Below are 13,893 nucleotides of genomic sequence, written 5' to 3'. Positions count from 1 at the left end.
CCAGTCAAGGAAGCCATTATGAGGCTGAGAAATAAAATAAAAACAGGGGGACATGGATTTTTTATGTAATGGTTCTAGTTTTATATGAGAATAATACAGGGCAGGAGTTACTTGGCTAAATGAATGCTGAAGCAAATGCAGCACATTTTCCTAATGAGGAACATGGAAATGAATTCAATTGAGGGCTTTCGTCTGGAACAAACCTCTGACAGCTTGGTTCTGGGCTCCAACAGGCTGCTTGCCTGCCTCCAGTTTAACTGGGGCATAACAAGAGCCGCAAATGAGGAGGTGTTTATTCGCGAGGGGTTCGCACACATTCATGTCGTGAGTGAGAGTGTGCTAATGTGTGAGTGTGAGTGAATGCGTACTGAACCTAGAGTGTTTACTGTCTGTAGATTTGGGAGGAGTTAACAAATTCACGGGGTGAGCAAGCGGGTAAGTGTGTAAGATCAGTGTAAGTGTGTACTGAAGGTGTGTGTGGCCTCTAACAGATGCCTACAGGATAACCGTGTCTCACCGTTCCGTGAGAGATGGTCAGGTATCCGTTCTTCACAGAACACTTCCTCTTCTGCCACACCTTCCTCAGCCTGTGGACACACACCGTTTAACACTGTATTCAGAATAGCATTCACACACACACATACATGGGCATATGATAGAGAGGGAGAGAGAATGACAGGGGTGTGTGTGTGTGTGTGTGTGTGTGTACTCTCACCCGTCACTCTTCTTGTACAGGTTACCGCTGCGTTCAGTGCCATGCTCTTTGTTGCCCTGGGGTTGATGTAGACTATAGGTGGCGCTCTGTCGCACCTGGGAATCCTTCAACAATAGTAACAGACACAGGTAGATAAGTACAGCCTCACAATTTTGCCTCCATCTCCCTCTCCCTCTGAGTGAAAGCATTTCAATACATAGCCTACAGAGGTGATTGCATGCATGAGACAGGAGTGAGAACATGCGGGGGGGGGGCTTTCAGCGAGAACAAATTGCAGGTTTCCATCTGCTTTTTACAAGACAATATAAAACTAGGCACGAGCATGATAAATTACAATGGTGTTATCCTCACAATATAAAAGTCAAAGTCATGAATGATGTCATCACCTGAGGAAAACAATGAAAGTCATGGAGGCTGTTACTCCCAAAAAATTATACGTCAGGAACGGTGTTTTGCCTCAGAGTATGACACTAAAATGACTGTTGTTATCATCTGCAAATTGATGGCGGTTGATCATAAGCGCACAGGGACACAGCCGGGGAGGGACACACACACACACAAACACACAGGCAAACGACACTTACTCTCCTAGACTTGGTTCACAAAGGAGGCAGTGAAGGAAAGAGAGATCAGCATTCAGACAGAGAACCTTCAACGACGGCACATAAAACAGACACTCTTACACAATACCGCAGTAAATCAGGACCCGTCCCTCCTATTCTCTCTAACGGCAAGGTGGTTTACACTAATCATACGCCATTAATTCAGTATCAAATTGAAAACGTGTTATGCTCTTTATAGCCAAGAAGCGGATTCATAAAATTTTATGAGACTAGTATACTCACAAGGGACTAATGGAAAAGTTAAACTTGCTTAAGTGTGTCGTTTACGTTAAGGGCATAGAGCACAAAGACTAGCCTGTAGAGTTCTTAGAGCCCTAAATAATGGAGTCCTCCTCTCTGAAACAACATTATTAAACCTGAGACAAAGGGCTGAACTGCTGGTTGAAGAATCATACACCAGCACTGATGCACTGATGCTGTCCTGCATCATATCCATTCCAAATCTAATCACAGCAGATGCTACACAACGTGAGAGAGTGATTGAGTGAGAGAAAGTGAGAAAGTAAATAAGTGGGCAAGTGAGTGTGAGAGTGAGAGAAAGTGAGTAAGTGAGTGTGTGAGATTGAGAGAGAGTGAGAGAAAGTGAATAAGTGAGTGTGAGAGAGTGAGTGAGAGAAAGGGAATAAGTGAGAGAGTGAGAGAAAGTGAATAAGTGAGAGAGTGAGAGAGAGAGTGAATAAGTGAGAGAAAGTGAATAAGTGAGAGAAAGACTGACTGAGTAGGGGAGGGAATGAAGCTACTGTTTCCAGGGCTACCAATTTCAGGTGTATTAAAAAAAATGGTACCATGATTGAAAGTGATTGTTGGTCAACTGATTGATGAGCTGCAGGGATTATGGGATTGTTTTCTGACTGGTTAACTGATGGATTGACAGACTGGTTGACAGGAACAGCTCTTACCTCTTTCTGCTCAACCTGCAGCGCTGATTTCAGAACATCGCGTAACTGGGTCAGCTGTTTCCTCTCCTCATCCTGGGCCTGTTTTATCTGGGGATCCAATCCAATTGTTTTGGATTCAAATACTTTTATATGTTTTACTGAGCTTGTTTAGAGTATTGGAACCTATGAAATACTCTCAAAAACTGCCAACCCCCCCTTCTGGTACTCTTGGTTGGCTCAATTGTGCCAGGCAAGATCAATCGAGCACAGGAAAGTACTTGAACGCAAAACAATTCCGTATTTGACCCAGGTCTGGTTTCTACTGTGCAGGTAAATGTCCACGTGTGATGGGATCGAGCAATCCTGAAAGAACCCTCTGAAACCACTCTGCTTTTTCTCACCGTGTGCAAGTCCGTGGCCAGTTTCTCTATCGAGGGTTTGAGGTTGTCGACGGCCTTCAGCCCGTCCTGGAAGAAGCTGAGCACAGTAGAGAAGTCATGGTTCTGCGCCGGAAGTTTCCGGAACACATCGTACACATTAAAGCAAAACCCGAGGACCTACTTGCACTGGGCATGGAAGTACTTGATGAGGTTCTGCAACAGGTCCACACCCTTCTTCACTTTGATTTCGTTCACTTTGAGGAGGTACTGCCAAACATAAACACCCCACAATGAGAATCTACCATGTTGCACAAGCAAGAGTTTCTCTTACTGTTACTTCTAATACTTGAATGACATATATAACTGGTTTAGCATATTATCTTTATTTCAAACACTATTTTAAGCATACAAATACCAGACAAATATCCTTTCACAATTCAAGCATGAAGTATCGCAGATTAGAACAATCTTCCCGATCTGGCAATTCCAAAAGTCTGTGCACTTTTGAATCATTATAGATTAGGCAACTCTGCAATACGGTGAACACGGTATTGATGAAATCTGGTATCCCCGGCCAGTTGGTGAACAGGACCGACAGGCGACCTCTGAACTCTGACCTCGCACATCTGGAGCTGGAAGAAGCGTCTCTCCTTCTCCATCTCCTCTGCGATTTCGGCGCCGCTGATCTCCGTGCGGATCATCCCGTGCTGCCGCGCGTGCTCCTTCTTCTCCTTCTCGATCTTAGTGCTGCGGGGTCGACAGTGCCAGAGGTCAAAGGGCGCTCCAGACCGGCCACACACACACACATGCACTCACGCACACACAAAGACGTGCACACATACACACACGCCTGCACAATCAGGCACACACACACACACACTCACGCACACACAAGGACAGACACACATACACACACGCACACACAATCATGCACATACAAAGACGTGCACACATACGCAAATGCACTCACAATCACATGCACACACAAAAAGACACACATACACATGCACACCTGCACTAACAATCACGCACACACATACATACACACTTGCACTCACACACACAGACAGACTTGCACACATACCCACACGCACTCACACACACATGCACTCACAATCAGGCACACACACACGCAAATGCAAAGACGCACGCGCACACACACACACACACACAAAACGGGCACCAAACCATGCAGCAGGGCATTCTTTTCCGTATGCTACAGTGGCATGTACCCTACGGGGGTGCAGCAAAGCCCTCCCGCCCTCCCCACTCCCCCCTCACCCCCACATAAGAAGGGCCACAGAGCTGCACACCCTCATGCGGTTCTGCCACGGTCGAGAAAAGCCGGTCAGAGGCGGTTCATTAAAACCAAGCTTCAGGTTCCTGCAGCCCCAGTCCTCTGGGCTTCTGCAGGAGCCTTTCTGATTTTAATCCAGACACACAATCCCCCCCCCCCCCCCAAAAAAAACAACCAAGCTCCAGCCAAGCTACAGCCAAATGCTGCGTCGCGACATCTCGTCACGCGGAACGGAGCAACGCTTCGATTTAAAAAGGGTCCGGCAGACACACGTCAAACGAATAATCCTCCGCCAGCCAGCAAGTCATTCCATTATTTACAGAGGCCGTTCCCGACGAGGCGGGGGCGCCGCGTTTATTAGCCGACATCTGCGCGCCGTCGTTCGACTCTGAAGCCCATGCCAGCCGACAGACCAAGATCAAATGGAGCTCAAACAGAGACGGAGACAACCGGGCGCTCGCAAACCAGTTTAGCGCGGCAGGGGCCAGAGAAGTGTTTGAGGTAAAGTACTTCATCTCTCTTTGTCTGTAAATACGAAATGACTCGTCACAAAAAGGCGATGGACGAGAGACCTTCAGCTCTCCATCAGCAAACCTAAGAAACAGGGCGGGGCCTGACGGACAGCGGGCCCAATCAGGAACCACGGAGACCTGGGTCTCGACTGACCCGAACAAACCGCATCAGCTTTTTTAAAAGAAAAAGAATTACCCTTTCAGTAAAGAATGTCCTTTGCAGCTTGTAAAATATATAAAAGGGCTATAAAATTTCACACATCACTGCATGCGATAAAACCACAATGACTGTAATCACACAGAATGATAACTGAAGCAGGTCGTCAACGGCAATGTTTCCCTGCATTTGAAAAAAAAAAAACAGGTGCAGCATTTGAGATGACAGAGTTGTCATGACCCCAGAAATAAATGTTAGCATCATATGTTTTCATTGACACAGTGATTTGAACCAATTGTTCGCAACAGAGGACAGTAGGTGCGTCCCAATACTCTGTAAATGTATTTTTTTGAGTATTGGGACTTACCGAGAGTCCAGTGACCAACAGCACACGGTCTGATCTTTAAACCCCACTCTATGGTTCTTGAAGCCTCACTCTCTCGTCACAGGGTAATAAGTAAAGGCAGACAAAGGCACAGACTGAGAAAACTGAAGTGTCTAATGCTCAGTAAATGTCATTTTTTCATACTTTTGTAGATCCTCAAGTGCTTATCAGCAGTTTGCCAGCTCTTACAGCTCAATGGTGACCCACTCACATCTCACAATGAACATTCTATCCGGAAAGACTTAATATCTGCTCTGGGTTCAAAAAACTTTCCACTACAAAAAAAAGGCAAGCTTAGTCAAATGCAGAGAAGTACTTGAATCAAATGTAAATACAATTTGAACCCATATGTGCTTACTATCATGGTTTTGAAAATATAAATCAATTCCAAATAAATAAGTTCCTTTATTTCAGGACAATCAGGCAGTGCTGTCCGCAGAACAACACGGTGATTGGTTCAGCGGAGTGGGTCCTGCATAATAATTCCGCCCATTTATGGTTTCACTCACCCACCTCTAAAGCTCAGCTGAAAGGGGCCCTTAATGTGATTTGAAATGGGCATGGAGAATTAAGCGAAACATAAATATGAAAGACTGAGTTTAACCTAGCACTGAGGTATACTCTGGTTGCTATGGAGATAAACATAACATTTCAAACATTAAAAACAGAAGTGATTTTCTTTTACATTTCGACACACACAAATGAAAAAGACAATAAAGGGGGTCTTACACTTTCGTCTCGTAATCTTTCCAGGCCTTATCGAAAGGCTTTTTCAGATCCTGTGAGGATGAGAAAAGAGAGACATGCGATCAGTATGCAGCAGGTTAATGAGATTAAAGACCCATTAAAAGGCAAATAATAGCTAGAGTACTGCCAAATAATTACTTGAGTACAATTCAGACCTGGGTTTAATAGTTCACCCAAGTCTATCAGAATCTATCTATTGTATCAAAACTAACAAAGACTAAAACGATTCTGGGACATAAACATAAACCATAAGAGTTTATATTAATGTTATGTTATGTATTTCTCAGACCACATTTAGCGATTTGTGTCTAGTTCTGGAAACTAGAAATATACAAAAGAAATAAATGCTTTTAGGAAGTACAGAAAAAGAGAACTAAACTGATATCAGATATCAAATTTAAAAGGTGTAAGAAAACACTTGAACCTTCAATTTCTCCTGGCTCAGCAAAAGAGGTGGGACTGACTGAGATACAAGTTTAGGTGGCATAGGTGAAGGGGGTTAAAAGTACATTTCAGACTGTACAAAGTACTTTCACTACATGGAATGGCAGGTCTGAGACCAGGCTGAAAACGTAAAACCAGACACTCTGCAGGAAGCAGTCCAGTAGACCGAAGAAGAGCCTAGATATTCTGAATGGCGGCCATGTTTATTTTGTGGCCATGTACCGTTTCATTTTTAGTGATGCTGAAACAAAAAGAAGGACTCAAGCGCGGGCAGTTTGACAAGTTCAACATAGTCTTGGAAAGCAGCCCAAGCCAGCCCCATCACAAGTTAAACACAGAAACAACCAAGTCAGTGTCTGGAAACCAGCGGTCCAGTGAATAGTTAACAAACGGCCTGCATTCAAAAATAACCCCTCGCTGGCTGGACTGCGAAAACCTGAATATATCAGGTTCAAATGTCAGGAGGGACATGCGCTGTGTTAAGACAGTATGGGGTTCCCTGCATCTAATCCAAAGCTCCATCCATTACAGTAGTGACAGGGAACATCTTCTACGGACTGAATAACAGCCTCCTTGTTAAGGAACTGGGCTTTCAACTAGAAGGGAGGCTCTGCTGTTGTACCCTCAATGGTACTCAATCCGAACGGCTTCATTAAATACCAAGCTCTACAAACTGCAAATACGTCAAAGGTAACCTTCGGAAGTCATTTCACACAGTGGGCCCCATGCAGATTTGTTCTTAAATCTCTTAAAGATACTGATTAAAGAGAACTTGGCGCAATTCTCTTATTGAAATTTTTTATTCTTATGTAGGAACCACATTTATGAGTGGTCCCGACGTGTCGTACAGTAAGAGACATTCTATCGTCATGCTATTCACTATAACGATGATGCAATTTGCATTTGTACAGCCAAGATCATAGATCGGAAGGTGAATGATTCAAAAGCTTGATTGTTCAAATATGCGTATGCCTTGGCCAGTAAATTCAATATACCTTAAGCATCGGAGGAGAAAGTTCTTGAGATAAAGTCGGCACTACACCCAAGCCTAACATCTCAATAAACTCTCTAATGAGTACCTAAATCTGAATAAACTCCCCAATAATTATATAAATAGATTTTCCAATAGAGGCAAAGGCACACAACAGCTGGTCAATTTGTTGTAACTTTACGCATCATTTGTTTCCACCACCATGCCAACAATTACAATGCCATTAAGAACAACAACAGGGAAGCATTAACAAGCCAAACTGTCTGTGTAATATAGACACTGCTCTCTGTGGTCCCTGTTGACCAAATATAATAACACACATCATGAGTCATCGTTTTAGTGCAGCCTTGTCAGTCATGTTAAAATTACACCACTTACAAACCACACACAAGTCACGGAGAACGAGTGGTCCTCAGTGTATTTATTTAATGTCCCGTAAATGCCCTGGAGGTATTAATAATGAATTGAAATAAAAAGCAGACAGTTGCTGATGGAAAAATGTGGCCGACCGCTGAATGTTACGATTTAGCCACATGCTGAATTGCATTTTTATTTACTTTATTTATATGAAAACATACCGATTTTATTGTGAGCTTACTTTTTGCTAAGCTTTAGCAATTTTATCGAAATATCTCATGATAATAAAAATCAGTTATTTGAAATTGTAATTCATCTGAAAGGCAGAGAGAGACCAATGGAGAATAGTGGAAAAGGTGTGGCAGTGTGGCAGTACACAGCAGTAACTGGTCTTGTTACTGCAGGAGGAAGTGCCAGGTCAGCTGAGAGAGAACTGCTGGAGCTTGTCCAAGTGGGGTTCACTCACAGTCCACTCATTTACTGCCCAGAGACATCAACACTGTACACTCTCCCTCTCTCTCCCTCCCTCTTTTCCCATCCCCCTTTCACTAACTCACATCTCACCTCTACACATTCATTCCACCCCCCCCCCCACCCCCACATCCTCTCACTCCCCGTCAATCTCATTCTCACTAATGGGATGGACTTGAATTTCACTTGGAGAGCGGGTGCAGGTGTTATGCTAGCTTTACTTTACTCAGTCATTACCGGCGACGGTAGAGCAAGACCTTGCAAGCGCCATTATGGGTATGCATTATGAGGGACTCGGATTTCAAGTAACCACATTTAGCTATGGCGAGAAAGGTCTTCTCCGTAGTTGATATGTCAGTGACTGGCAGAATGTGGTTTGCTCCATTCATTGGTTCAGGAAGCCTCACCTTCTCACCTCTTCCAATTCTAAGTGACGGGTGATCAATTCTAGGAGATCAAACCCAGGAAAAAAATCCCTTCCAAAGAAAACATGGCAACACAGTGAAGCACCCTCCTGAAAAAACTTCTAAAGCTAGGTTTTGAAACAGCTGGTAGCTGGTAGCTGGTAGACCAGTTCTGACCAGCTCCCAGCTCGACGTGGTCTTGCTGGTTGACCAGTTAAGACCAGCTCCCAGCTTGACATAGTTTGACCAGCCCAATATATGTTTTGAAACAGCTAGTTGCTGGTTGACAGACAAGGTACTAGCACTAGCTAGTTAAACAGCTTGGCCATGCTGATTGACCGGCTCATACCAAGCTAGACCAGTTTACGACCAGCTTGACCAGCTCAATTTTCAAGCTGGCATAGCTGTATTTTAAAGCAGGGCAGTAGAATTGCATGGAGTATGTACCCAGAAGGCTGACTGAACCCTAGGTGGGACGCAGCTGTTGAACCATTATGTGTGGCTTAAGTGGCTTCAGTGAATATCCTGCTGTATAGACACATATGATGGAAAACCCATAAGCACTGGGTAAGCAAAGACATAATGTGCTAAATAATGGACTAATGGACACAAACCAGGTCAGTTAGTTTCCTGACACAGAAAGTATCCCCCAGAGCAAACAGCTGACTACTGCCTCTGCTCCTGCTCCCATTGCTCTCTGTGCCTACCTACTATGCAGGACAGGAAGTGGGATTAATGAGAAATGAATTATACACTTCTGGAATATTTTAGGAAAACCAGCTACAGCTTGTTTCCAGGGCAACACACATTGCTCCACAGTTAGCCGTGTATATAAAGCAACATTCCTTCTGACCAATCAAATCTCATATTTGCCGTTCTAAAAAACTGACATCACCTTGTTAGAGGTCACTGTTGATACTGGGCCTGGAGGATAGTAATGAAAACGTTTGCGCTCTAAGCTTTACACAAGGTTGTAAATTAAATTCTTAGGCAACTCTCAAAGTACTATTTGGATGATTTCATATCCCATTAATGGAATCAAGCTAAATTGATGTCATGTGCAGAAGTGTGTTATGTACAGTACATAACAGAGACATTTCTCATATACCATATTTGATCATTTTCATCCAAACTGAAAATAACTAACCAGGATGTGAAGATAAAGTCACAATTAGCCAGGATGTGTACTGTAGATGATGATGTAGCAATTAGGTGGTATGTGCACATTTAGTAATGTAGTAACTAATCAGGATGTGCAGAGGATAATATAGCAATTAGCCAGTTTTGTGTGCTGTAAATTATAGCACTCCTCATACATATTTGAAAAATGCACATCGATTACTTAGCATAGATTACAGCCGCTTATATTCCACCAGGCGGCTGGCACTGTTGCTCAGCAGTTATGATAATATGCACTTGAGACGCTGAAATATGTATTGAAACTTGTTACTTTATTGATGCCTGCAATCACTCTTTCCATGCCTGTACCCCTTTTTCACCAATAAATGATTGGTCCGTGTACATAATATAATAATATATCACACCTTCAAAGGTGTGATATATGTATGCATTTAGTTCCATCTATCAAGCTGGGCTTGAGTGGAACAATATAACATTGAATGCTGAACTATCAGACTTGCTTTATGTTAGTTATGTTTTATGTTCATGCTCAGGTTCTTGTGCAAAGGCGATACTCATTAAAGGTAAAATAGGTAATTTCGGACTTCTAACAGTCAAGAGCAGAATTGCAGCAACATACACCTCAAACCACAACACTGTTTATCCCACCCCTTCTCTGTGAACGCACTGAAGTTGAAAGCATGAAGTTGAAACGCCATTGGCTGTGGCAATTAGAACCAATTTTCAACCAGCTAAACAATGTTTTGGTACAGAGTGCCAGCCCATCAACTGCATATTTTGAACAGGTAGAGGGTGAGTCAACATGTCAGTGAGACTTTTTCAATGATAGGAAGGGATTTACAATGGTCTTGTATCAATATTTTAACATAAAAATCTTACCTATTGCACCTTCAGTTCATTCAGTTTCCTTGAACATTTTCCTTTTAAACAGGTGTCATAGGTTAGCCAGCAATTGAGAGCAGAGCCAGTTAGTCCGCTGACTTGAAACAATTCTTCAAGGCAGCGGCTTGTGGAAATGACAATGGGATCAGCGAATCCATGCTTCCACCATGACATCATCGCCATGTCTGTGTGTAAATCCTCTGGCCCAGCTCCATGTCTGTTCAGAGGATCCGCCCCCCCCTCGAGACAGGGCAGCGGCCCCAGTTCAGTAGTGACTACTGTCTGAGGGGGGGGGGGGGGGGGGCAGGGGGTGAGCGTGCAGACACCAATCCAAACACCCCCCATTTCTGCTTATGTTTATTCCGCCCTTATCCCTAACTACTAACCAGAACCATTCAGATACAAGCAGACCATGTCCACATTCACTGGCAACTCAGTGGATGACTCAGCAGATTACTGAGAAATTAAGTCTAACAGGTTTTTGTATTTGTCTATTGCTTAATATTCACGGTTAAATCACTAACAAAGCAGCCTGTGATTCTGCGGTCAGAACGGATACAAAAGTACTGTATAAATCATGGGCAAAAACACACTCCGTAAGGATTGCAAATGAAATGCACCTTGTGTATTGAATAATGTATGAGATACAGCCTCTCCCTCAGACTCTTTGGCTTAATGGTGGCAGAATGCTTAAGCAGATACCAGGAGCCTGTATCAGCACTATCAAACATAGGCCAGGCTGAATACTGAGAAATAGTACAAACTGTATGCTACTGCATATACTAATAACATCGATATTTACAAAACAAATACTGATGATTGACAGGCTGTAGAAGGAATGATTTTATGTTTACAGTTAGAGAGTGTTTTTTCATGAAAATGGCTGGCATGGTGGTTTCATTTTATAGCTCTAGGTGAACCATGCTCATCCAGAAAGTACAGCACCTGACTCTTAACCAATCACTAAATAGTCCACTAGAAAGCCCGAAAGCCTTCAACCCTGAAGGCCTGGAAAAACAATTTTAGATCTCAAAAGTTTCCCTGGTTAAATAAGGTTAAATAAGTTAGGGGGGTTAGACTTGTTTCGGGAGGTAGGGGATAAGGATTGGACTGTGGACATAAGGACATGAGGAATTTAGTAATGGTCCCACAATTATTTATTAACAGACAGAGTTTTCTTTATTTACTGTAGAAAGAACATTCAGGTAAATTCCTGTGATTAAAAGTACCAGGAGAGTGCCCTACCTGGGATATAAACCTGCCCAAGCCCAAAATGGCCGCCGATACTCCTATCTCGGATCAACACCTGCATATACCGTAGTGCTTGAACCGAACTCCCTACAACCCATTTCAGAATGATGGTCTCAGTGGGCTCTGGTCAATGGCATCGCAGTGTGGGAGTCACTCAGAGAGGAGGTCCCCGAGGACACACTCGGGCACACGTAGTTAAGTAAGCGGATATAAGCACACACTTACCCCTTTGACTCCCTTCAGATCACCTTTCAGCAGGCTATCGAGCGGGAAGGTGATGATGTTGTTCATATTCTGAAACTGAAGATGGAAGAGCGAGGTTTAAATCATCACTGAAATAGGACAGTCACAGTCCAGCCACCACTTTGACACAGTCCAGCCCTGTACAGCATTCGTAAACCTGGATTGGGTAGACTGCATCCTTTTGTCTATTTCGAGGATAACATCCTGTGCCCCAAAATAATGTATTCATTGAAGCATACTGGAATTGCCTTACTAGTGGAGCAAATTACAGGACTGCCATTACTATTAGAGCTAGAGGCCCAAAGGGCAAATATATTATTGCCATGTATTTCAGATTGATTCATTACAATCGGTTAAAAAGGAGTAATATTATTTGTGGTCCTCTTTAGTTCCTTTTTACAGCTTCAAAAGCCTATAAATGGCGACATGTTAGATGGTCACTACCAGAGTTGGAGCCAATTCCATTTCAAATCGGTAAATTTCCAAAAATGATCTGAAATTGAAACTGTAAATCCCTCATAGCACATTATGACCATTTTTCAATTAATGAAGTGAAACTCAGTTCCTTTGCATGCACGTGCAGTGGCACACTGGTCTCACCAGGTTCTTGAAGAGGGCTGTAAGCTCTTTCGTGAAGACGGAGAACTTGAGGAAGGCCGAGCCCAGGTCAGGATCGTCCCTGTAGACACAGTTCTCCCCAAACTTCTCCAGCGCCTGGGTGTACTGTTCTTCATTCTCCACATGTGCTGAAACACAGTACAGCCCCAATGGTTAGTCACTGCTGTGTACACATTACATTACATTACATTATTGGCATTTGGCAGACGCTCTTATCCAGAGCGACGTACAACAAAGTGCATACCCATAACCAGGGATAAATTCGCAGAAAGACCCTAGAGGGAAGTACAATTTCAACTGCTACCTGTACACACACACACACACACACACACACACACACACACACACACTCGCATACTCACGCGCACACACACACAAACACACACACAGTCCCTATGTACAGCAATAGGCATCATACACACACACCCACAGTCCCTATGTACAGCCATAGGCATCCTGTTCACACAGAGGCTACCAACTGCCTTTCCTCCGTGACAGGATGAACCAGGATATCAATGCACAGAAATATTTCACATGCAAAACAGGAGGACACAGTGCTTGGATTTCCTTGCACAGCAGAGAAAGCCAACCTGGGAAAGCCCCCAGTATTAACTAGCTTTACCGTGAGACCTGAACAGATCCCAGTATTAGCTACAGAGTTTAACTGAGAGAGATCTGAGCACCGTTTTCAGTAATACAGAGCTCTAGCTACTCCACAGAGAACTCTGCACTGTAATAAAAATCTACAGAGAGGCCTGGACACTACTCCATCACAGAGCTCAACAGAGAGAGGTCTGAACACCACTATACAGCACTGGAACTTTCTCTGACCCTATTTCTCAGATGTTCACATAGCTACACAATGATCCACAGATGGACGGTGAACAAAGACGCCTAACAGTAGCATAAGCATGGCTTGGATTACATTACCGAATGCCACAGCTCTCATGTTTTCGTGGAGATGAGATTTCCCAAAACTCTCTAGATCTTTCTAAAGAACAGCACACCCACCTGTGCACACTTTGGGGGGAGTAGCATTGCTAAAAAAATTCTAGAGAACGTCAGAAGAAATTTCTCACTCTAAGCCACACAACATAGTCCTATATTGTTGGTGGTTGAGGTGAGTTTCCTACTCATCACTGTAAGGCGCTTTGAGTGGCTAGAAAAGCGCGATATAAAATGTCATAATCTATAGTCCTATAGGTCAGTTAGTAGAGCATTGTACTGATAAAGCTAAGGTTATGGGTTCGATCACAGGGGACTAAATATACTGAAAAAATGTATGCATTTATCTATGTATGCAACATCCTTTATGTTGACTTGGATGAAAGCATCTAATAAGAAACATATCTATCCATCTACGCTACAGGCAGGGCACTCATAATTGCAGCTAAACAG

General features: G+C 43.4%; 1 protein-coding gene across 2 annotated transcripts in view; it reads right to left on the bottom strand.

The window, feature by feature from the left end:
* LOC133129738 (arf-GAP with SH3 domain, ANK repeat and PH domain-containing protein 2-like) overlaps window positions 1-13,893 on the bottom strand; it is a 64,257-nt gene that overhangs the window by 18,611 nt on the left and 31,753 nt on the right. The window contains exons 3-12 of one of the 2 annotated variants that reach the window (XM_061244014.1): window positions 12,478-12,623; window positions 11,860-11,934; window positions 5,677-5,726; window positions 4,359-4,418; window positions 3,214-3,343; window positions 2,778-2,863; window positions 2,618-2,693; window positions 2,238-2,324; window positions 716-819; window positions 518-587 (exon numbers count right to left, since the gene is read on the bottom strand). In XM_061244014.1, the coding sequence (XP_061099998.1) occupies window positions 518-587; window positions 716-819; window positions 2,238-2,324; window positions 2,618-2,693; window positions 2,778-2,863; window positions 3,214-3,343; window positions 4,359-4,418; window positions 5,677-5,726; window positions 11,860-11,934; window positions 12,478-12,623 (884 nt within the window). The remainder of the gene's footprint in view (window positions 1-517; window positions 588-715; window positions 820-2,237; window positions 2,325-2,617; window positions 2,694-2,777; window positions 2,864-3,213; window positions 3,344-4,358; window positions 4,419-5,676; window positions 5,727-11,859; window positions 11,935-12,477; window positions 12,624-13,893) is intronic. The other variant, XM_061244021.1, reaches the window with a different exon arrangement.

The sequence above is a fragment of the Conger conger genome, chromosome 1 (assembly GCF_963514075.1).
Source record: "Conger conger chromosome 1, fConCon1.1, whole genome shotgun sequence".
Lineage (NCBI taxonomy): Eukaryota > Metazoa > Chordata > Actinopteri > Anguilliformes > Congridae > Conger > Conger conger.
This window is presented reverse-complemented; position numbering and strand designations above follow the sequence as displayed.